General features: G+C 32.2%; 1 protein-coding gene across 4 annotated transcripts; it reads right to left on the minus strand.

The window, feature by feature from the left end:
* Positions 1–668: 668 nt before the first annotated feature.
* Positions 669–25468, minus strand: LOC149419756 (glutamate receptor ionotropic, kainate 2-like). 4 transcript variants are annotated; one of them, XM_089637265.1, is made up of 15 exons: positions 25382–25468; positions 23981–24129; positions 19846–19992; positions 19034–19291; positions 17154–17365; positions 15939–16127; positions 15454–15606; positions 14821–15252; positions 14453–14676; positions 12920–13057; positions 10949–11147; positions 10259–10490; positions 9183–9298; positions 8802–8960; positions 669–2295 (listed from the first exon to the last, which is right to left on the minus strand). In XM_089637265.1, exons 2-15 carry the CDS (start codon positions 24075–24077, stop codon positions 2080–2082), a joined length of 2772 nt encoding a protein of 923 aa, XP_089493391.1. In that variant the 5' UTR covers positions 24078–24129; positions 25382–25468; the 3' UTR covers positions 669–2079. The 4 variants fall into 4 exon arrangements, with proteins under 4 accessions (XP_089493391.1, XP_089493392.1, XP_089493393.1 ...); XM_089637266.1 differs by lacking the exon at positions 12920–13057 and adding an exon at positions 13853–13990; XM_089637267.1 differs by having other exon boundaries at positions 25130–25447.
* Positions 25469–26434: the final 966 nt, after the last annotated feature.

The following is a 26434-nucleotide window of genomic DNA, read 5'->3' on the forward strand; positions in this document are numbered from 1 at the left end:
TTATGGACTTACAAAAATTTGATTGTTATGTTAGGTTACCGATTATTTGGTTCAAAATTGTCGTATAAGTGTACATATACTACAAGTACGAAGATTTAAATGTAACTTGTAATTAGCAAATTTTTACGGAAATTTTTTGCAATTATTGCCAACAAGTTATTGCTATAAAAATTTGCTCGTTTACCAAAGCCTTCAGAAATTGATTGACTACCTCTTACCCCACATTGCATTACCCTAACACATCGGTTAAGAGCAACAAATGAATATTTTTCCAAATTTTACTGTGTTCTTTACCATGATTTTTTTTCATGATTTCCTTTATCATGATTTTTTTTAAACTATTTAGCAAAATTGTTAATTAGCTACTTTTCGCTTTTACCCAACGATATTGTTAGCACAGATGAATGCGAGACTCATTAAAAAATTATTTAGCAAACCTTACGTTGTTTTGCTTTTTTTTCTGTGATGTTCGATTAGGATTAGGTTAGTAGTCGTGAACAACGTTCACACAAATTAAACAAGAAGTGATAACAACCCAATAGAGAGACCGGGGCATGCTGAAAATGACAGGACGGAATTCAGGTTGAAGATGAGGATAGCATAGTAATAAAACTGTCTAAAAATAGTCAATGTTTTTATTAACATTTAATATTTAAATTTCAGATCACACATTTCGTACATTTGTTAGTGTTTTAAAAATGAATAACAAGTCATGAATCATAACAATGTTTACAAAATACACCTATGTATTAAAAAAATATTATTAATTACTGGCATTTTAGAAATCATTTGGAAACGTTTGGTTACGTTTTAAATCCTTTGGAATACATGTTTGTTATTAAGGAAAAAATTTAAACGGTTTGATTTACAAAAATTTAAGAAATCTTCAAGATAATTGCTTTTAGCTAAATGATATTCAATCACCCACATCGTTTGCTATATTTTTTCGTCTATATCTGAATGATAACTGAAGGTAAGGTGATCGCAATTCTTAAACACATTGTTAAAAATTATAAAGAGGTATTTTGTTATATATCACCATTATTTAATGTTAATTAATTTCTATTATTTATAGTATTATACAAAATTATTTCATTTTACAAAAATGAGTTGCTAGAGGATGTAACTCGCGGAAGGTGGAACAGTATTGTAATGTTTCAGTGTACAATAATAATAAGTTTAAAAAGTAAAATGGCAGCGCAAAAGAATTTATTTTGAATAAAAATTTCTAATTTATGAAAAAAGAACACTTAATTTGTCAAATGTAAAATTCCAAAAAATGACAACAAAAATGTCACTCTAATTATAGCTACACATCTAACCACGTTAGTTTTTACGTCGAAAACAAAATAACGGAAATCCGAGATGATCCCGACTCCTTCAAAATACATGCTACTTTAGTGTATATAATATCAGAATTTTTCCATGAGCACATAGTATATAAAAATAGCAAAATTTATTTTAGGGTGTGAGGTGTGAGGTAATCATACTGACACTTTTACTTTTTGTTTCTAATAAGAAAAAATAATCATCTGATGCCAAAACGACATTTACATTTTCACTTGAAAAAAATTAAAACTTGTAGAATTCCGCTTCTCGAATACCGCACACTCCCTACTGCTCCTAACCGTCTAGAGTCAGAGAAACTATGGCATCCCCAATTGGGGTATGTTATAAGGCTGAAGTTTGTGGAGAGGGATAGGAGATAGGTAGAGGAAGATGGGGGAGTACCTGGCTATTCAGTTCTGGTCACCAAACACGGTTAAAGCCATCTCAAGCAACGTTTCCATTCTGAATGACGGTCTTACATCAGGACAATACTGAGATTATCTTACATTGCATTAAAGTTCCATTTTCTAAAATCAAAGTTAACTTTGATGGTTAAGAAAAACCTAGTAATTATTGAAATAACCCAGACTAACAACTAAAAAACCTGTGCATGTTTACACGAGTACTTTGTATTAGGCGGAATTCGACAACTTTACCAATTTAAGGAATCCCTGTTTAAGTCTACCGGGTACGTCTCATTGTACCCTAAACAATTACAAATATTTTTATCCTTTAAAAACTTTTCAGTTATTATTGTTTTATCTTGTCTAATCGCATGAAAGAAGTGGCAGCGTTCAGGACGTTGGCAGCGATACTCCTGGCTTCCGAAGGACCTCGATCTTCTCTCCCACCTTGAGAGCCTGATGATGATGATGACGTTTCGGAGGCTGTGTGGACGGGTTTAGTGGTTTCCCAGACGTTTAAGGCAAACCTTAGCTCAGATCTGAATGCATCGCCAAGCGATATCTGGAACAAGATAATAAAATTAGTACTTACAATTTTTAATAATTATTGATTTTTCGAAATCAGAATCAGTAATTATATCAGGTTGGGTTAGGTTGGGTCGGCTGATTACTTCAAAATGTAAATAATTAAAATATGTAATATTTTAATTATGAATCCAATAAATAGATGCATTGCTGAGGAACACCTAAAATTATGTGGGTGTCGGGAGAAAATATTGAACGTAAGATTTTTTTCATTTTTGAGCTACCTAACTGTGCAATCCTTTAGCCATAGAGTCATAAATATAAAGTTTCATTGTGCATATACAGACTGGCTGAAAATGATAATACTTAATCTTAAACATAATACAAAAATTATCACTATCGGAAAAAAACAATAAATTTCCAGTGTATTATGGGAGAGAACAATGTTATTTCCCCTCTCAGTTTGCTTTAGTTTCTACACACATTTGTCAGTTATTGTCAAGGATGTTGGTACCATTTTAGTATTTATGTTCAAAATCGTAAATGTTAATATAGATAGCTCGGATTTAAATATCCTCATTGAATTTCATTTACCTGCGAGAGCTATTCGTTCCAAAATCCTGTTTAAATGCAACAATACCAGGATAGATAATTTTAAACACTCGCTCGTACCTAGATTACATGAAGTTAGTAACAGATAAGCAGATGTGGTGGATCTATTTAACGGCACAAAAAGTAGGTACAAGAAGGCTATACTATCATATATTTTCAATCAATATTAATTTGTGTATTATATTTTGTATCTCCTATTTTTAAGTTCTTCCAAAACTAGTATTAATTTTATACTGTCTGTTGTCATTTTACGTTCAAAAGCCACAGTTAATTGATATTTAAAAAATATATATTTCTAGTATTTGATTATGCTTGTATACTGTGACATGCAATCATTAATTATGATATATTTATACCGATGATATTAAATAAATTATTGTTGGATTTGATCGATGAGCACTAATATATGTATTGTTTTATGTAAGTTATCAATAAACATTGTTGTTTGATTTGATCGATGAACACAATATGAGTATTTTTTTTATTTAAGTTATTAATAAAAATGATGTTTTCATTTGATCGATGAACAAAATATGTGTATTGTTTTATGTAAGTTATTAATAAAAAATATTGTTTGATTTGATCGATGAGCACTAATATGTGTATTGTTTTATGTGAGTTATTAATTAAAAAAATATTGTTTGATTTGATCGATGAGCACTAATATGAGTATTGTTTTATGTGAGTTATTAATAAAAAATATTGTTTGATTTGATCGATGAGCACTAATATGTGTATTGTTTCTTAAACCATTATTGACAACAAATTTTTTGCTTTTGACTAATTTTTTGCTGTATTTACGCATTTTAAAAAAATTATTGAAAAATGTTTTGATACATTGGTAATAGTTATACAAATAAAAATACAGCAAAAATTATTTTGTTTGAACAAGCACTCTATTACTCTAACGAGCAAATATTTTTATTAAATTTTACAGCGAGTATGACTCAATCGATATTGTTTTTATGTGAATGCTCCACAAGAGGGTATAATTTCTATTCTCAGATTACAACTAAATATGCCAAAGTTAATTAATTTGTTTCAAAATAATTAATACAACATACAACTATTTATGTCGGGGGAGATGGAAAATCATGCACAAATTGGGTTTTTGGATTCTTAGTTTAGGTTATTAAAATAAGTTGCGTGTATTTAGATTACGGTTGAATCTTTCGGCAAACGTCACATCATACTAACAGGATTAAACATGGCATCTATGCAATATTGCATGTATTCATTTTAACTACATACTTAAGTCAAACTGTAATGCATATTTATAGATAGCTGTCAACAATGTGGCAAAACTAGTTGCAAGATAATATTGTTAATTCTAAATTTGAAATATGAGATCAACAATAATGAAGTAAAATAATTAAGTCCCAATGGCCGAGTGGTTAGAGACACTGTTCCGGTAAGACAGAGATCCTAGGTTAAATTTCCAGTTGAGAACGTTACCTTTGTATTGTTTTATGTATTGTTCTGTTTATTCAATTATATATAACACTAATGGGTAAAACATTCTAAATTAACTGAAAGAAGTTATTCTTATAAAATTAACTGAAAGAATTTATTTCAATAATATTAATTGAAAGAAGTTAATCCAATAAAATTAATTGAAAAATTTATTCGAATAATATTAATTGAAAGAAGTTATTCAAATAAAATTAATTGAAAGAAGTTATTCCAATAAAATTTTAAATTCAAATTTGTTTTATTATTATTAACTTTCAAATTCAATTATCTAAACAAATTAATTTTTTTAAATATAGTTGTTATTGACAATAGTTAATGCTCTGAAAATATTATTCAGTAGCTATCTTCATTTTGTATCAAATTATAAGGATTTAGCAAAAAAATCATTTGCAGTAATTAGCTTATTACCTAATCTATTCTTCCTTCTGAAAATTCAGTTAAATTTTAGAATTTTCCACTTAATCTTGGTTTTAATGTCTAACAATGAATATTTTAAAAAAGACTGCTGAAAATAATTCCAGAAAATCTTGTAATTAAGTAAGTGAATTTGCATCTCCATTAGAAAAGAGCTATAAGTTGGAAAGCGTCAATTACTGCCAAATGTTAGAAACCATTAAATCTAATTATGTTCATAACAACGCGTTGGAGAACACAATTCAATCAACGACTCGAATATAGATTTTTGATTACTATAGCTGAGTTAAAAAAAACCAAAAACGCATTTCCAAGCACTTCTCAAACTGACTATTTCCCTTGTCTCCCTTCTTCCCTTTCTATACTCCTTCATATTTCAACTGCACGGAATATAGTTACAAGAAGGCTATAATAACATACCTCAGTAATAATAACAATTAAGTTTAACATAATAACATTCTTCTGTATGGGTTCTGTATAATTTTAATATTGATTACTGTTTCACTGAATTGTTATTTTCATATTATCAAATGTTTGTAAAAGCTCTTATGAGCGTATAATAAATAAATAAATATCTTCAATATTGGATCTAGTCAATGTACGAGCACCTACTCGACACACTAGGCATAAGGACCTTTTTCAATGACACCTTTCACAAACAAATTATGTAGCAAACTCGCCAATTCCTCGCCTACATAATTTACCAAACAAATTTACAAAAGATATCGACATTATAATACAAGAAATTCGATGTTTACAACAGACCCAAATTTTTATTTCAAAATCTTATTCCTGTCTCCATGTGAAGGTGTTAAATAGTATTCCTGACTCCGTGTGAAGGTTTTAATATTATTACCGACTCCGTGTGAATGTGTGAAATATTATTCCTGATCTCGTGTGAAGGTGTTTAAAACATTTGATTTTATTTGTATTTAGCAAAGTGACGGAAATCGAACTAATATAAAAATCTATTACATAGTCAACTAAACAAACCGGCATCGCGTTTGCAAATGATATTATCTAAAATCATTCCAAGAAGAATGGTGATCATTTGACACTTTCATAATATAATATTGCCTAGATTACATTGAACAAAAATATAAATTATTTCTCATTCATACAAAGTAAATCAAATCTTTCTCGCAAGACGATGTATGTGTCATGCGTCATCATTTCAACCCATCTCAAAGTCAACAAGTTCTGACATGCGACACTTTTCCTCGGGAGGCGATTTTTCGTATTTTAATGCAATTAGTGGGGAGGCAAAAGCTGAGTCGCTTTTTCCTTAATGGCGTCCCCAGGAATGAAAGCTTGTCTAGAAATATGAAGTGGAAATATCATTTTGAATGCCCTGTTCACTTTCTGTGTAACTTGAGTTGAATAATTATTACTCTGAACTTATATAATCCGTGATGTTTCAGATACGAGAAGTTACAAAATTAATTCAATATTCTTACTAAAGATTTTAAAAAGTACAAAGAAAAGAAAATTGGCTGGGTATTAATATGAACGTGTAGTGTTAATTTCCTGTGTAATACAAGTTTCTTTTGACTAACACAATAGATTTTTTAAAGTGAATTTTTTTTCAAGTAATTACTTTACATATCATATACTATGCTAACTTGTTTTTTTTTTTTTTTTTTTTTTTTTTTTTAATACGGCACAACATGTGCCATTCACATACTAAATTACAGAGAATAGTACAGCGACATAAGGAATGCAACAATATAAATCTAAGTATAATGGTATAATCAGTAAATAGTAGTAAGGTTAAAAGTATGAAAAAAGAGATATAAATAAAATATAAGTGGCAATCTGTAGTATAGTAGTCAAAGTAAGAAATTATATGTAATAATATACAATAAAGTAGTATAAGCAAGAATGAAGTGCTTATAAAATGTCTGAAAGGCAATAAGAGATTGTAAAAAATAAAATAAAATAAAATTAGAAAGGTATATACTATTAGAAAATGAAAAGAATAAAATAAATACTATTTTATAATATGAAAAGGAAACAAAAGTAATAAATGGGAGAATCACGTGTATAATAATAATGTGCGACATTGCTTGACAGTCCGATAAAGTTTTACATAGTACCTACCTATGATGACTATGATATATAATGCACTGATATCAGCTTCTACCTATCGAGTACTAGTAGTTTTTAATCTGAAGTACATAAACATTATGATGGTATGGTATTATTCGACAATTTTTGTTTTATGCATCTTTTATATGATAATAGACAATCAGCGTGATCGATGTTGGAATATTCATTGCCTAATCTGTGCAAGCGATGGATTATTGAATTTTGTTCTGCGTTTGTTCCAGTATTGTTGCAATAATAAGGTGACTTGAGTCTAGTTGGTCTACAGGGAACATGGTAGTTTATCAACGAAGTTAATTCAGGGGAGTCAAACCGGTGATTGATTATTTTAAATAAAAAAATTAGAGGGAAAAACAGAGGGAATTCCTAATTTGAAGTTAATTGTTCTGAGAAATTTATGTTGGATTCTTTCAATGGAGTTTGCATGGTTTTTGTAGGAAGGGTTCCATATAGACGAATTATATTCTAATTGACTTCTGACTAGAGTTGTATAAAGTAATTTTAATGTATGGATATTTTTGAAATCTTTAGATATTCTAGTAATGAAGCCCAACGTTTTCATTGCTTTACTAGTAATGACATTTATGTGATTATTAAATGATAATTTACTATCAAAGATTATACTGAGGTCCCTAATTTCAGGTACAGATAGTAAAATGTGGTTGTTCAGTGTATAACTATATTTGATGGGGTTTTTTATTCTGAAAAAACTCATAATTTGACATTTTTTAATATTGAGTGTAAGTTTGTTAATGGAACACCACTCTGCAAATTTTTTGAAATTGGATTGTAGGGACAAACAGTCATTGATATTTTTAATGATTTTAAATTTTTTATATCATCAGCAAATAATAATATGTGAACATCAGAGAAAATTCATTCACAAAAAACTCATTCACATTCATACATTGTTACCAATGTATGAATGTGAATGAGGCAAGGAGTATGATCCAAGATCTAAAAATCAGTGACAGTCCTCTCTGCCTACCCCTTACCCCTTCGAGGAAACGGCGTGATGGTTAGTTAGTTAGTTACTAATCAATAGTTTTTTGTAGTTCACATTGCATTTAATAAATTTACGCCATTCTTTTGATTTTGGTAAGGCGTTGGTGATTTCTGGAGTTGCTGTTCCGTAAATGAAAACCTACAGAAAATGCGTTATTGCCATAAAACATATATTTTTTCCTACAGAAATTGCGTTATTACCATAAAACATATGGACGTTAAAAATTATTTCCATTTTTCTTTCTTTCTTCCACTCTTTGTTTCGATATACAACGTTTTGTCATTAGTTCAGGGAAATCTTAGATGATCTGGATAGTATCGTTTTGAGTCCGCTTTCAATTAAGGGTCAGCGGGTAAGAAAGACTTCTTCTGTACTTGTCGATCTAATATGTAATAAATTACTAATTATTTTTAAATCCAATCGGGCTTCCTCTTGCAATTAATTCTTAGAAATCTTTGATCTCTCTCTACTTTAATGTGTTGCTCTCTTTAACTTCAAATCTGCGTACATTTTACAATGAGTTTTGTCAGGCTTTTTATTATTTTGTCCTTCAATTTCTGCCTTCTTTCTTATACTTCCTCTTTTTAAGCTAACGTTACTGACAGTCGTGCAGCGTCAACCAACAGTTAACGGATATTTTTGCTACGAATGGAATGGCAATTCACATTGATGTGGTTCCTTCTCGTAAATTATCATCAAAACAAAATACCGAGAAATGTTGAGTGTTTGCCTGTCTCATCGATACTAGAAAAACCCAAACCTAAGAAACTCTCTTAATAAAAGAGACGTCTCTAATTTGTGATCCCCCGAATAAACCTCTTTGGGACATTGGCGACATAGGGAAAACCAAGATTAAACCTTTTCATCAACTTACCTTCTCATCAACTGCTACTTGCTTAACGTTCCATAGGAAAACCTTTTCATCAACTTACCTTCTCATCAACTGCTACTTGCTTAACGTTCCATAAGAACTCTATGACGGATATGAGGAAGGCTATACCGCAACCACTACCCAAGACAACAAAGACACCACCCACGTTATCAATCCCGAGTTCTGCTTCACTGGCTGCGTCGTCACCCGCACTGTCATCCTGAAGACAAAAAATTCCAATTCAGATTACAGAATATGGACACATCAAGAATTTATAATATTTTATGTTTTTTTCGAACGTCTCTCCATTCTCTTAAGTTTATTATATCAAATTGTTCATCTTGGTCCTTTGAACTCTCTCAAATTGAGTCGGGTGCTTTATGAGGGCTGTTTTTGTCTTTTTTCATTTTATCTTTCTTCAATACAACGCTTGTGTTCGTACCTTACAAGATCCCCCACCATACATTTCTTTCCACCACTTTGCCTTCAGTTGAGATAACTTTCCCTCTTCTTGCATCTTTAATACCGCTCCGCTGATAGCCGTTCGATATGGAGAATCTAAAAAAGAAATATATTTTAAATTGAGACAATCCTCCACAGTTACGTAAATACACAACTAAATCAGTCAAAAACGTCTACATCCACCTAAGTTCCCTATGATTAAGATCATGGTATTTGCCTTCGCACCGTGGAGCCATTTAAGCTTAGGGAGAATTGTTTCATAGAATTTTAACAATTCATCAAAGTTCATTTTAAGTTATGTAAAGGGTTTATTCGAATTCCTAACGCTCTTTGTTCCTAAAGGCGTATAAGGGAGAAGCACCTTTGATGTCAATATCTTGCTAACGGAGCCTACCCAACAATTATTAAAAGTTGTTAAAGGCTCTTCAACCAATTGGTAATATCATTATTTTAATGTAACTCTAAGTGACCAGCTCAAGCACAGAGGATCCATCGAAACCAGAGTCAAGACTGCCTCTCATAAGCCCGGCGGACAACACATGGCCCACAGATACTCTAATAGTACGCAACAGCTGACCCCGTGCAAATCGCAAAGTGCACCTCAGTGTTCTATTTGGAAGCCACCTCTGGTCTGGAGCTCCAAAATACCTGAAAAAATCCTAAACTCTGTGCAGAAACTGGCGGTCCGTTTGATAGATTTCACTACATTTGCGAACAGATTGCAATATTTAGAGTACGGGCGTCAGGTGAGAATGCTGTCTTTGTTTTACCGGTATTTCAATTGAAGATGCTCCGAGGAACTAGCGTCATTTATTCCTCTGGAACCGGTGCACGCTAAACGTGGGCCTAACAATTTTACATGGTTGACATTGTTGTCACATGCGAAAGGGTCGTTTCTATTATTTACGACTCGTTATTGAGTTTAACAGCTTGGCTGTGGACTGATTTGCGGCCTTTGTGTTGTGCCTTTGTGTGTCGTTGAAAATTATTTTTCTCAGGGCGTCATGTGTGGAGTTAATGTAAAAAAACTTTTAAAAGCAATAATTTTGTTCTTACTCATCGGCATGGCAATTCCATATCCCTTGCTGTCCAGCTGCCCCCCGACCTGCAGCAGGTCGCAGTTCCTCTCCACAATATACTCAATAGAGATGGACTCCATGATGAATGCATACAGCCTCTTTCCCTTGGATACTCGGTCCCTTCCTTCGTCATTGCTCTTCACGAATACAGAAGGTCTGGTAGACTCCATTGCCGCCCACATTCGAGAATAAAGAGAAAAGTTGGAATCCTGAAAAAATAAATTATTTAATACACTTTAAGATCCACCCATATTTTCAGACTGTTGAAGTCCTTTTCGACCCTTTAAAGGTTGATACATTTAATAGATTCTTATATACTTTGTAATAGCTTCTGCTGGTAACTGAAGAAACTGTAGAGATTACACTTTATGACTAATACTGTGTTCTTATGCCTAGTATGGTGGATATAAGGATAATAGCAAAGATGTGGTACCTTCAAGGAATTCCATGGTAGTATATTGTCAACGTTTTGGACAGCGTTACATTGTCCATCATCGGAAGATGCTGAGATCTGCCCTGATAATAGACACTGTAAGTCACTGGAGTGACCTGACCTAACAATCTACGGCACATTTCTAACATTGAATGTTGAAACAGAATTTTGGCGGGTGAAATTGTTTCAGATTACCTAATTTCATAGCTTGCGTAAAACTTGATAAATACTTACTCTAAAGTAGCTTGAGGTTGATCCGCCCGCCAACGTTCCGTATTTGATCTTGGTCTGTTTGGCAAGATCTTCGGCGCTGGAGATGGCCGCATCCATCCTCTCATTGGTCAGGAAAGCGGCTAAGTTAGCTGTATAGGAGGAGATCATGATGAGCGTGAAGAACCACCACATTCCTGCTACCATCCGAGTTGACACAGCCCTGAGAAATCACAAATATTTTAGAAGAATTTTTTTTAAAGACTTTCTGAAAAATCTTAAATATTCCAAAATAAAATTGATATTTATGTATTTAGAAACCTTTTTATATTTGTTTTAAATACCACGTCTGGTAATGTCTTAGAATATCAAAAAAGCTGACGATTTTTAAAACATTTGACTCGATATTAGAAGCTTAGTAAGTAAAAATTTGTTCGAAATTATGATTATTGTATTGAACATAATAATACTAACCTTTATCTGGAAGATGCTGATCACGTTTATAAGTGTTAGTTTAATAATCATGAGTAAACTACGGGTTATTGACTAAAAAACTTCGGCTTTGGTTAAACTCGAACAAATAGATAGTTTATTTCAAAGCAACTGTAGTTAGCAACAAAGAGAGCAGCTTTTGTTAAGTTTCAACAGAATTGTTGTTGAAGCAATGAAATGACATTCAAAACACGAATATTTGGATGACCTTATTCAAGGAATGAACGAACCTACAACACATCTTGAAGCTCACTGAACACATTTATATTCAATCATTGAAGACAATATTAACGACTCTCCCCTTCGGCCATATTGAACTGTATCATACTTCAACTAAGAACTACCGAATTAAGTCCAATTGGCTCAGTGATAGAATAAAGCCCTGGCAAGTGTGAGGTCCTGGGTTCAATTCCTAGATGGGACCGAATCTTTTTCCGATTTTTCTGTTTTAAATTGTTATTTGGGAGAAGCTTAAATTATCTTCAATTAATAAATATTACAATTTGTGGTTTTGCTCATTAAGTCATCCAAAAATTATTTATTTCTTTCAATTGTTTCATTATAATTGCCATGCAATGTGAATTTTGAATACACAATGTATTAGATTGTAAAGATTAAATCACGATAAAATAATATATTCAAAGGAAAAGAATAGATATTTTTTGTGAAAGTTCACGTTTTATATAATATATTTGTACTAAACGTGTAGCTGGATTTAGAGTATTCTGTATGTGCGTAGATGCAAATACTTCTAAAATAGTATTACAATAAAAATAAAGCTTTATATGGACACAAGTAGGTATAAAATAAAATATGGTTTTCCATAAATATTGTTTACCTCGAATTATTTTATGAATATAAAGAGGATCATTTCTACTGACCCATTTTACTTTGTGAAAAATTGCCTTAATGGAATTGTGTTTTGCATGTCTTATTATAGAATTAAAAAAAAATTGACACGAAAGATTATTATGTAAGTTTAAAGATTGGGTATTCAACGCTCTAAGGCCTATAAAACGAAAATCACATGCAGTGAAGACTCTTCACAAAATAACTACTGGAAACACAAAAAAAATCAATGAATATCGCAGATTGTAATGGTTTGTCAATCCACAACTGTCCAAAAGGTCCCAAAATACCATTCTAATTCGGACTCTAAAAATTAACTATTTTATAAAAACTTAATCCTTATAATTTTACCGATATTTTACATACATTCTAATAAAAGTTAAAGTAGAGAAATTAACACTGATTGAAAAGATACAGGCTAAACCAAATTCAGACACTTTTAACCTTGCCTATTTTTAAAGCATGTGTACTTATGATTTACTTTCAGGTACTGTAAAAATCTTGTATATGATGTACTTGAGCGTCTCAAATAATTTTCACACGTTTGGTATCCTTCCAAACTTTCATAATATAATCCACAAGCCAAAAGGGATTCTAAATGATCTCTAGAAATAAAGGAATCCCGCAAGGGCTACTACTTCGACCACTTCCTACTTTGGCATGATGTCCGAACCCTGCTGCAGTAGACTACCCATCATCAGCCACATGGAGTTCGTCAGCGTCAGGATGTTTTCTAGTTCAGGGTTTTTGTCATCGCAGGGGTGAGGGTTGGACCACTCCTTCGGAGACATCCTGTACGGGGGTTGAAAAGCCACGAGACAAATACATTTATTAGTTTTGCATTAGCAATGGGCAATTTCTTTTTTACATTAGCTCCACACAGGTCATCTATGGGGATTCTGTGTGTACGATATTTCTAGGGAAAGGAAGGAGAGGAAATTCATGCTAGGAAAAAAGTATGAGGGGTAGGTAGGAGTTCTCATTTCTTGCCACACTTAATCTCCCGCTTGGGAGTGTTTTCAGCTGTGATTGAAAAGTTGTTGACCTCAGAACGTTGTTGAACATTTATATACGAACGGGTTTCAAATAAATTGCACGTTCACATGAAATGAGCTTTGGTTAGAAATAAAAATATAAATACATAATTAATTGAAATAAAACATTATAATAAGTATAAAACGACAACACCCATCGGGATAAAACACCAAAAGCAACTGAAAAGAAATGTTTTTTATTATTATTTGAGTAGGTGTACGGAATGGGACACTGCAACAACACCGACGGCACATTTATGAAAATTAATAAAAATATGCATAATATTAGGCTGGACTACAATAAATCAGTAACGCAATAATAGTCTTACTTTTGCAAATAGGAATAAAATTGTTGTTAAGGAAGAGTTGATAGTTTATTTCCTGATCGATATTTACTAATATGGTATGTAATTTTTTAGCGAGTTATACAAACTATTCAGAAAAAAACAATTTTATTCTCTTTAGATTTCTTTACAGTTATTTTGTATTGAGGAGGGTTCCTCGGTGATTAACAATTTCTGATTATTGTTTTTCATTTCGTTTTTGATCTTACTTTGGCATTAGGTCACAGCCCTGTGCCATTAGCGACCCCAGAGTCAGCCAAAGGCAGTTCAAGAGGTTCCAAGTGTTCTCCAGCTCTTTGGGGTTCTTCTTACAGGGATGGGGGTTTAGCCATTCTTTTGGTGACATCCTAAATAGGCACAAAATTCCTGTAAATACTATTTTATAAACTCAAAAATCTTATCTTCAATTTCAAAATCACCATGCACGATGCTCCATAAAATGAGGTTTTTCGTATTTTGATGTTTTTTTAAACTTTTAGATACTCTAAATAGTTTTTTTCGTTCTTTATGCGTGTGATGGTTAGAAAACAAGTTTGCAAAAGACAGTTCTTGCAAAAAATATACTACTTTTGGATTCGTGCTTACATGAGGGTTCATCGGATTTAATTTTCAAGGTTCAATTTGATTATCATTGTAACATCACAAAAAATTGTGCTCCTGCTAACACATTTTATAGTAATTTTTTGTTATGAAGTAACGAGTTTGTTACAAAACATTGGCAACATATTGTTTCTGTACGCACTAATAAATTAATACTATGCTGAAAATGCAGTGATTATGAATTATCAATGTGAACATAAAACCATTACCTTCCAAGGATGAACAGCAGAACAGAAATGCCAAGGTAAGCTGCAGCCATGTAAATCCAGACCTCGATGGATAGTGGAGAGAGGAAGGAAAAAAGATCGGGATCCTTCTTGTCAGGTTTGGCGAACAAGATACTAATTCCCAAGGTCATGAACGGCATAGTGAAGTCCACTGCTGTCCGCCGTTCGTAGGTGATTGTCAGGTCACAAATTGCCAGATCTGCGTTCTGAAATAAAACGGAACAAGGCTTTATTAACATATTTATAGAACTTTATAAGTGACACTCGGAAAATTGTCCCCTTATGAGACTTGGGTATTGCGTATATTAGTTGAGGCTTAGGTCACATTTTATATAAGTTAATATTCCAACCCTGTCAAGCAATTCCTTCACAAGCCCATCCCATTTCTTAGTCTCTTTGTTGTATGATCCATATCTTCCATCAGGTACCAACTCAAACACGTAGGTAAAATTCAATATCTTGGAGATTCCATCAATCAAGTCCAAAGAGTACCCTTCAAATCTGTTATTGCCAACCAAAATATCTCCATTTTTGCTTTCTCTATTCATCAAAAATGGAGCACCAAGTCTTGACGTGACAATAAAAGTCTTATTCTGCCACTTCTCAGCTAGAATGTCGAAAACTTCTGCTGATGTTCTCGTGTAGTTAACTCCTTTCATAGCATCCCAGAATCCAATCTTCTTAAATCCAGCCTTTGAAAGTTCAATGATGTCCAATATGAATTCTTTCCGCTTGCCATCTTCGTCAAATTTAAGCATTCCCGTAAGTCCCTCTGACGCAATCTGTAACAAATAATGTTATTACTACCAATTAACATTTCAAAGCAAGCATCAGTCGATGTAAAAATGAAACATTTTCAATCGATAATCAAGAATTAAAACCAACATTGAAACATATTACAACACAAAATGTTAAAAGCATTTCTTTTGTTAAATCTTGTTTAGATTAAGTATTCCAACAAAATACGTAAGCCGTTACTCTACCACTTTCATGTACTGCACCAGCCCTAATCCGTGGGTCCAGATGTTGGGCTGATCACAAGGAACGGGCATCGTCTCAACACCCTGAGATTCATACAAGTCCACCAACGCCTTGCTGAAGTGGGTGACTGCATCGTTCATCAAAGCTGCGCCAAGCTGAAAACCAATTCAGTAAAAAAAATTTAAACGAGATTTTCGTACTAGCATTATCAGCAAAGTTTTGTTGCAGTTGGCCTATTATTTCGATTTTTAAATGGGGTACCCTACTATTGGTGCCCATCGAGTACCCTACCTTTGGGTTTAAACTCCTAATTTCCTAAGTTTTGCTCTACAGCTTGTGACGCATCTATGCCGCTACCTTTTTATATTTGTCAGGAATTTTCTCACATTATTTTAATCTTTTACTTATATTTTTCCATTGATGGAATCACCAAGAATTTGACCAAATATGTATAGTTACAATATTAGAAGTAATACGGTTTCCTTACCCTAACATTTTGAGGCTGGATATCGATTGGTCGTTTGTTCGATTTCTCCCCCATCTCCCAGTCTCTCACAGCACTTCGCAGTTCGTGACTGGTGGGATCCAACATCCTGAAGCAAGTTACGTTTGACCTTCCGTACTTCATCTCAGCAAAGTCAATGGTGTGAGCATCGATGGATGTGAGAATATAACTCTAAAAAGAGACAGTGGAGACATGTTTAAATACATTGAAAGTGCATGCACAATTTCAAAACGTCAACGCTGATTAAACTAGAATAAAGGAATGAACTTTATTGAAGTAAATTAGGAAATGAGTATGAGTACATATCCCTAGTAAGAAGCTTAATAGAACATTCATCAATTGTGTGCTCGCCCAGTTACAGTATCCATATTGATAATGTAGAAAGAATTCAAAGAAAATTTCCACGCTTCACAAATTTCAAACACAACTTACCTTTAAAGCGCATAAATTAATTGACCTTTATGAAAGTATTCTATTGTTGTGAACTCTTGGATTTAATCAATCTATACGTACGTAAACAGACATACATAAACATTTTCCATTTGGATATCTCATTTCGACCACTCACTCCCCAACAAAACGTTTACACAGTCTTACTAACAAATATTCAAACGTAGTATGTAAATGTATTTTACAATAATTTGAACTTAGCAATCTTTAAATGCCCTATGTGCAAATATTTTTGTCTAATTTATAAATTATTGTTAACAACATTTTTTATTTATTAATGGCAACATTAATTTGAGGGATGCTCGCAGATGATTCTGTTTTTATATTTAATACTTTTGTTTTCTGTATATCGTATTTTGTTATATCTTTTATAATTTTACTTAAATTTTCATTGCAATATCACAAAAACGAAGTATGTACAACATAATATATATATATATATATATATATATATATATATATATATATATAAGGCCTCAGCACGGGCAAGCCACCCAGTGAGGCCTACATTACTGGAAAACTTGAATTGTAAAAAATATTGTACCTAATAAATAAATAATAGTAATAGTACTTAAAAGCCATCTGGGTGTTAAAAATGATTTAATAAATGAAACCAAATCTTTCGATGATAAAGATTTAAACATATTTTTTATCGAATTTGGAGGACAAACAAAAAATCTTACAAAAGCTTTGGAGTCTGCGAAAAATTGACATGGGATTAATTACAAGACATTTCAATAAGAATACCTGATAGTCCTCCATGAGTTTGACCTCATTAGCCTGTCTGAGATAATCAAGAATCCTCTCAGCGGCGCAATCCAGTATGATGTGAACTTCTCCAGATACTCTGACTTCCTTCAGCAGGGGTCTATTGTCTTCCCCAACGTCCAACTGCCTCAACGTTATTGGAGGATCAGTGGCCTTGTGTTGCTTCAACACCTCTTGCAGGCGGACAAGTCCTTGGAAAAAATATTAAATCGATGATGTTAATTAGTTTTTTATTTACACCTGAACATTATGGATACCGTTGAGGACCTAATCAATTAATCGGGTCATAGATGAGTTCTGGCTTAAAAATTTCACTGAGCAGGTTTGATAACTAACTACACATATATATGACCGGTCGGTGGCTGAGTTGACATCGAGTTTGGGCCCCACCCAGGCATAGTGTGTTCAATTCCTTGGCTGGCTAAGTCCTCCATCACAACACAAGCAACATTTCCCGCTAAGTGTGTTGGTCGTAGAAGATTTTCAAATATTGTCAGGTTATTCGTAACTCTTTAAAAATGTTTCTTTCTTTAAAAAAAAAGATTTGCTTACCTTTAAACTTCCACTGTAAATCTCTAAAAATTATCGTGTTAAAAAGTGATAGCATGCTGATTTCCTGATAAAATATTTGTCACTCAGAATATTATGACGAAATGCGACAATATCAGTATGTCAATATCAATATTTGTATGAATACGTGTTCCGCGGTCCTCACGAAATTAAGATAAAAAAATTTCATTTAACTGATTGAACTTTGTTAGGAACTCTGCCATTTGATTCGTTAAAGGCTTATAGTCCTTTTTTTAAAACGAAAACGAATAATTTGATCAGTTTTTTAATAAAACAACAGTATTTTATATCAGTAAGTTTTCTCCGTGTTATTTTATGTACAAGTATTTCAATATATGATCAGTATCAAAAATCAGTTTAAATATGGACTTGCGATTCAAATCGATAACGTTATTTTATATTTTCTTTATTTCATTTTTAAGCTTCCTAACAAACAAAAAAAATGCTGTTCAATTTCATTATTTTTTTATCCATCTAGAACCCCACTATACAAACAAGGGTGTCTTTAAAAAGATTTTCTAGCATTTTTCTACGTAACGAATGTATTCTGTGAGTAATTGCATTTTTGTATTGTACAAAACCGTGCCATTAGCATTTTCCAAAGTGAGCTTTTTTGATCTTTTGCTTCTACCAGAACAGTGCTGTTTGAATTTTAGTCTATAAGTAGCCGAAAGTGTTAGAAACCCGTATATAATTAACTGTACCAACCATATTCAATTATATAGAACACGAAAATTCAAGTTAAGAAAGCGGAACGAGAAATTCTTGATTCATCTAAATGTTTTATTTAGAAATACCTTACTTCAATGGCCTTTGGTCAAATTTAAACAATGCTACGATTGATGAAACTTTAAAGGGTAATTAATAATCATTAATAATTTCTGATCCACTCGGAATCGGAACTCGGAGCTCGGAAAAACAAAATATATTCACTACATTTTGAAATTACCTTCAAAGGCAGAAACACATTTAATAATAACTACTCAGCAGAACTTGTTTATCAAAAAAAATATATATATGAATTATATTCATGATTCAAAAGAAAAACTTAAACTATTTGAGGAAGTGATCATTCAATTAATAATAAGTACCTAAACTCAACAGTTTAATCTATGATCTTAAACTGTATTTTTCTTCAAAATATAATATGTTATACTGATAAATATAATATGTAAACAATGTAAACTTCTCAGGTCACTCCTGTTATAATGTATAATGTACCACTGTTGTTTTTTCTTTTTCTAATTTAACAGCTTAAAAACATAAGTATTAAAGAAGTGTAATTTTACCATCGTTATCTTCGTACAGTATTGTGAAGCTGGTCCAATCATAGTCGGCCACCAGGGCTGCCATAGCGAGTGACAGTTGGTTCTGGTCGGGGTAGAAGTTGATGGACATTTTAGTGACCCTACCCGCAGGTTCTGGGTCCCAATTGAACTGAATGTTGGGAACTTCCAAGTTTTCGCAAATTGACTCTACGATCCCTTTTGACTCTATAGACTCAGGGCCAAATATGGCTGCTACACCTTCGGAAGTCAATTCGCAAGCTGAAAATAATACACGCAATTTATTTAAACACATTTTTGTTCACAAAATTTTTAAAAACAATATGTCTTGTAAAATGAAATGTGATATGCGATAGAGGATTTTTTAAATTGCAAAATTTGTGATTATTATAAAAAATTGTGAAATTTTTAAAAAAGTTTTTCCTAACAAGTTTGTAAAACTTTAAGCATTTTACGACAGGTAGCGCTAGTATGAGCGAGCGATGCGCGCGCACACCTAAATCCGAATGATTCCGACGAGTTTGCGAAAATAGCCGACCGTGAAGGCAGGCGGCTTCATTCGCAAATTTCAATAGAAAATGGACGTCAGTCCTGTAACAGAACTTTTGTAATTCTTATCGTAAATAAACAACCTTGTAATCTTGACAAACCATTTAAAATGTTACTGAAGTCTCCCACAGTTTATTTACTAAGGAATCTGAAGATTAGTCGTAATTTAAAAGACATCACAATCAATATTATTTTAATGTATTAGTGAAAAAATGACTTCCTAAACCGTCTTTTAATCACCACTATTATAGATGTCTGATACTTACAAATCTTCCCCGCTTTGAAGCTGTCAGTAGTTGTAATAGTTTTGATAATTGGGCTGATCAAAAAATCCTTGTTGTACATGTTGACCCTGTCAATAGCGTACCTAAAAGCCACCTCAGCATCATAATTGTTTTCGTGGAAGATACCACCTGGAAATGAAATAATCGTTATAACAAGTGAAGAAACAACTACGGTGATCAAGGTACGGAATAATATAAACACGTCGACAGAATAAAGAAATAAAACATACAACGGATGAATACGTTGAGCAGACCACAGAACAAAGAAAAGATACACAGACGTAAGCAACTTCAAAACCATAGTTCTTTACGTCAAAAAATATATGGGATTACATGGTGAATAATTGAAACAGTGGTGAAACATGGGTCTTAAAGGCAACTTCAGTCATAGTCGTTTTAGTGATAGTTGCCACATAAAAATAAGATAAACTTGTGGAACACCATAAAACTAAACGAAACGTGAAAAAGAGAAAGACACAGAAAATAAAAATACAACTGTCACAACTTGGAATAGAACCCAGGATCTCTTGTCTTAATTAATCGACCATTGGGACCTAGTACTTAACGTAACATATGTCGATCTCATATTTCAAATTTAGAATTAACAATATTATCTTGAATCTATTTTTTTCCGATATTTTTGACAGCTACCTTTTTTTAATGACTGCAAGTTTCTAATGAATTGGTTTGTCACTATTGACAAATATGACGATTAATAACTAGGTCCTAATGATCAAATGTTTAATACGCTGTCCCAGTAACCCAAGATATCCTGGGTTCGATTCCTTGTTGTGACCGTCACCTTTTTTTTTATTTTCTGGGTCTTGTTCTGTTTCATGTTTCATTTAGATTTGTTAGTATTATATTTCTCTTCAATGATATATAACATTGATGGGTATAACTCAAAAATAAAGAAAAGTGGCTCCGTTAAAAATTGAAAACAAATTCACTACCTGGCAAAATAAAATGTGTCTATTGTTTTGACTTGGAAGTAAACTAAAATTCATAGATATTTTTAAAAAAACAAAAAAATATCTATAACGTTTTCCTTTTTTATAAATACAGATTAAATCATGTTTTTCTCATGTTCAGTATTTTCTATCTATATATTTATTAGTGTTTTTAAAGCATTTTTTGCAAAATATTGCTTTGGTTTATTCCATATCGTATATCCACGTTATTCTACAAATAGAAAAATGAATGCACTTCTTAAAACCATATCAGAAGAAACTCTGCTCTAATGTATTCACGCATTGGAAGATGCTGGGAAATTAAAGAATATATTATTCCGTTAGTCAACATTACATATCCAGTCCTATTTCTAAATAAAGCTAAGATATAGAATATTATGTTTGCACGTTCTACAGGCAAGTACTGGTAGAGGTAAGAACATAATTAATACCATAATAAAACAGCAAATCCGGCGGGATTAAAGTAATACAGGGTTTTTCAATAAGAGGTGTTATTTTGATATTCAATCGTAAAAGATCAATGGTTTCGATGCTTGTGTGGCACGTAGCGCCGTCTTCTTGAAAGTAAACGTTGTCCAGATTAATACCATCCAATTCCGGCCATGAAAAATCATTAATCATCTCTCGATAGCGCAATCCATTCACCGTAACTGTTGTTCCAGCCTCATTTTCAAAAAGTAAGGTCCAATGACTCCGCCGGACCATAAACCGCACCAAACAGTCATACATTGAGGATAAAGAGGCTTTTCAACAATAACTCTTGGGTTTTCCGAACCCCAGATGCCACAATTTTGCTTATTGACGAAACCACAGAGGTGCAAATGGGCCTCATCACTCAATATGATTTGCATTTGATTCACTCAAGTGAATTTTAATAATTTCAATGCGTTGTTGAAGCTTTTATTGTTCCATTTTTATTAATGACGTAGTTTTTACTTGTCAAATGTCAAAAAATGGCAGCATTTTTAAACGTTTTTTGAAATGCTAAAAAATATAAAAAATTACAACTCAAAAGCCCTCTTGAATTATCTTCTCTTGAGTTAACTTTTCAATATCTTTTTTTATAATTTACTTGTATTAAAGATAGTCGATACCAAATAATAAAATACATTCACGAAAAATTTACATTATTTCAATTTAACCCCCCTTGGAAAAAAAATTCCGCAAATCTCGCGGGATCTCTAAATTCCATTCCGCAATCCCACGGATTTTTAAAAAAAGGTGCGGGATTTGCAAACCCTACTTGCACCATGCTATAAGCGAATCTAATGTAATACTTTTTTTAATTAAAGATACTTTTTATATAGATATAGCTTTATCAGATGCAGACTTAATAGCTTTAGCAGTGTTTGGTGTCCAGATCTGAATAACCACCATCCTCTTTCCAATCTCCTACCCCGCCCCACTACCTTTAACCTGACAACATACCCCAATTGGGGATACCATACTCTCACTAGCTCGAGACGGTTGGGATCAGTTGGGACTCTTTTGCGGTATCACATTAAAAAAATTTCAAGAAAATTGTGATGTTTCAGGCATAGACAGAATGTCAGATTGTTTACATTCTGCGTATTTGCATTTTTTGGATGATTTCCAACCGTATGGCGTTCTCTGAATTTATGGAAATCGAAAAAATACAATTATTTTTACCACCAGACACAATATTACAAAAACACAAAGGAATGTTTGACGGAAGTTTTCCGTCAATTGCTTGATGCAGAGGTTCAATATAAGTTTTCTGACAGAGGAATCAATGGTTTTATTTTATCCAGTGCTAAAAAATAGACTGGTCAATCCTTAGAAAGCGAATCAGAAAATGGTTAGCACGAGGCGCAATTCTGAAAATTTTGGGTCGTAAAATAAAATTACGACACATGTTTCCGGTGACTTTGTTATTGGAGTATCTCGAAAATTACTTTATTTAAACTTGGGATTAATTTAAGCATGTAAAACAGCTTCCACTGCAAGGCGGTTGGTGCATTTTACTTTCGTTTCTTCGATTCGATCAAAACATTGCAACTCGAAAAATAAGATTTTTTGTATAAGCATGTACAAATACACACCCAAGACAATGCAAATACCATTTCGTTTTGATTTTTTTGTGAAAAATTGTTTCCAGTAACACTTCACAATATTTACTATCGATTATATTTATACGAGTACATTTATCAATCACATACATTAATTATATCAGTTGCGATGCAGCTTCGTGTTAAAAATTTTTGTCTTCTTGGGGAGGTTTCGAACGCTTTTTAGAGTCCGTGGTATGAGATTCGTAACACACATGAATGTAATGTCTATAATTATATTTATATAATAATTATAATTATTATATATATAATTGTGTGTGCATGTTTGTAGATATGTGTTATATATATACATATGTATACGTGTGTAAACAGATATATTTATATGAAGGTATATAATCTAATCATTTTGCAAGTTTTTTCTACTTTCTATTCAAGTCTTCAAATTTTCATCATGTTCATATATTTCATTCATATGTTTACGCTAGACTTGATACAATATAACTATGTTTTATTGATCACCATGAAACGGGGAGCCGCCTAGTGTATTGATTTAATACACATATTATCTGTAAATGTATATTTCAAATATCATGTATTTGTAAATAAATAAATAATCTTGAATTCATTGAGGTTTGACTGAAAAATGTCCATCTCTGAAGAAAGATGGTTTAAAAGCGTAGTCAGTCTCCCCACAGCCATGATCATTGTAAGGTTGGGACTGCCTTTTGCCGCCCATATTACAAACTGTTAACAGTCCTTAACAAACATATAATATGCGTAATGATTTTGTGGAATATTAATCTTGAAGTATTTTTTTTTATTTAAATTAAATAGAACCCATGCGGAAGAAAAGTATTATGCTAATATTGATTTATTATTATTGAGGTATGTTATTATAGCCTTCTTGTAACTATATTCCGAGCAGTTGAACACATCTACTATTCAATATTGATTTATTATTATTAAGGTGTGTTATTATAGCCTTCTTGTAACTATATTCCGTGCAGTTGAACACATCTACTATTTCTGCTAGAGTCTTGCCAACTACATGCAATCTAGATACATTTTTTTATATCTTTGGCCTTTATCTGCTATAATGAATGAATGCCAACTTACCAACTTTGATAATTTTTTTATCTTTCCCATTGGCGTCCCCTTGCACAGAACAACACCATAAAATGATTGTTAGAATCACTGATAATTTCGAAGTCATCTTTAATATATTGACTTTTCACTTTTAATTTATCACCCACAATGTATACGACCTTAAAATTAGGAAAAATACACTCATATTTAAAAACGGTTTTGATTTTATTTTTATTGAATTCAGATAAAATTAAAAATTTAAGCTAACATTTTTTTTTGAGCCAAGACACATAACTTGATGCCAGTCTACAACCAAATAATAATATCCGCCAAAATATTTCACTTTCTCCTAGGAGTACAGTGGCGGCTGGTAACTGTTGGGTGTACTAGAATGCTAATATTACAAAAAATGACAGTATTGATGTTGTAGTAGCTGAAAAAGATTTCCTATTTTTGTTCGAAAATTTGATTTTTATAATGAAGATTTTCAGGAAACGAGGAAAAGAGTTTCCAAACTGAAATTTCCTGAAAATCTTCATGCAAAAGATCAAAATTTTCGAAAAAACGTAAAAAGTCGTTTTCAGCTACAACAACATCAATAATGCCATTTTTTTAATATTAGCACTCTAGAACATCCAAAAGTCACGAACCGCCACTGCCTAGGAGAGACAAGAATAGATTGGGTAATATTAGAGACTGCTGACACTTTTGCGAAAAGAGATAACCGTCAGATTAGGAAAAAAAGGTTATTAATATATATTTTAAAACATATCAAGCATCTACTAGAAGCATGTGCTACAGAGATAACATCTATATTGACAGGTTCCAATGGATAACAAACATTTGAATAAAATCAACAAATTTTCTACATCGTCTGGAAAAAATACAATGATCTAAAAGTGGACTGCGGTGACCCAAATAATATAGGAATTATTTTCCGCTTTCCAACAAAAGCTTTTTTACTGGCTGGGTTCAAGAATATCTGTAGGCAGTTGATTTTATTTTCCAACAGTTTTCACTTTTCACCTCTTTTATATCATTTGAAGTTGCCTTCAGTTAATTTTTGTTGAAAATTGGACATGTGTCATTTATTATAATTATTATTAACTATTTAAAGATATTATATCAATTCTATGTAACTCTTTAAAACTTCGATTTCAAAAAGTCTGAAAATATTACGATTTTCTTCACATTGTTTTGTTATTTCCCAAGACGTAAAAGTCCCGTTTTCCGGTCTAATTTGGGACACTTTCAACACGAATTTCTGCTTTCAAAACCAAACAGACAATTAAAAGTAGACTGAAAATTCACAATTAATTTATTTCAGAAAGCAGACCGGTGAAACTAGAAAAATTATGCATTAAGCATGTACACTTATTTCACTATCCTTGTTAATATATTTATTTATCTCATTTTATAATCAAACTGTACGGTTAGAGATTGAAGATATTTTTTGTGGAACTCTCGTCTACATTTTCATTTCACCGACCGTCTCGGAATTTCACAACAAACTGGACCGTGTTTTGCTGAAACCGTGCTTTAAAATCATCAATTTCTATAAATATATCTGTGTGAAATATTCGGACTTGAGGGAGACTTGGTAGGAACTTGGTTTTCCAGTGTGCGTGGTTTGGCGGGCTCTTTTGAATTTTAAATAGAATCTTTGTTACTTGAGCGAATGTCGTCTGTACTGAAGAATTGTTCATGAAAATTTAATTTAAACTTAACGTAAATACCAACAGTTGGTTAAACCATACACACAATATATTTTAAAATATGTAATGCTACACTAATAATCTGTAAAACAAAAATATTTTTTTAATCATTTTTACGTTAACTAAAGATAACTAACTACCCATACACCTTAAAAAACATATTTTTAATTAATTTATTTTTATTCATTTATTTAACGCCCAGAGGGAGTTTACATGTAAGTGGTACAATTTTGATGACAGACAATTTTGAAACATAAGAAACAAATAGTAAAAATATAATTACATTAAAAAATATATGCATGAAACAAAAATAAAAAGAAGAAGAACATAAATTAAAAAATACTGTGATTTGACTGGTTTACAAAAATACAAATTCTATTTTGGAATAAATCTTTTACGCTATCTACAAAATTAGCAAAGTTAATATTAGGTATATCGACATCATATAAGTATTGGTTTCCCATAGTGGGAAACCGTTGTATTGAGAAGTTCGCAATGTAATTGCTCTTATGTGTGCTGCAGTGGATATTTTGTCATGTTGTTATTGGTATTCGCAAGTTTAAGAGTTGCAAAAGTTCTCAACAGTTTAATCGTTTATTTTACGCCTGTGAGTATTTAATTAGAATTTATATTGTAAGTCTTCTAATGGGATAAAATACGAAAAATTTGCTGAATAATTATAGTTTATTTAGTGACTTTAAATAAAATTAATAATAAAACGAGTTTTTTATTATAAAAATGTTGTGCTCGAAATAAGTTTTCTGTGTTT

The sequence above is a fragment of the Hesperophylax consimilis genome, chromosome 11, assembly GCF_061612785.1.
Source record: "Hesperophylax consimilis isolate HC1 chromosome 11, BYU_Hcon_1.0, whole genome shotgun sequence".
Classification (NCBI taxonomy): domain Eukaryota; kingdom Metazoa; phylum Arthropoda; class Insecta; order Trichoptera; family Limnephilidae; genus Hesperophylax; species Hesperophylax consimilis.

Bases quoted from the DNA above. Each gene is read 5' to 3' on its own strand.
- LOC149419756 (XM_089637265.1), bottom strand. From the start codon at position 24,077: ATGACTTCGAAATTATCAGTGATTCTAACAATCATTTTATGGTGTTGT. The intron at 19,993-23,980 runs GTAAGTTGGCAT...TTTCATTTCCAG, and splicing joins TAAAAAAATTATCAAAGTTG to GTGGTATCTTCCACGAAAAC. The intron at 2,296-8,801 runs GTAAGTTGATGA...ATCTTGTTCCAG, and splicing joins AAGTAGCAGTTGATGAGAAG to ATATCGCTTGGCGATGCATT.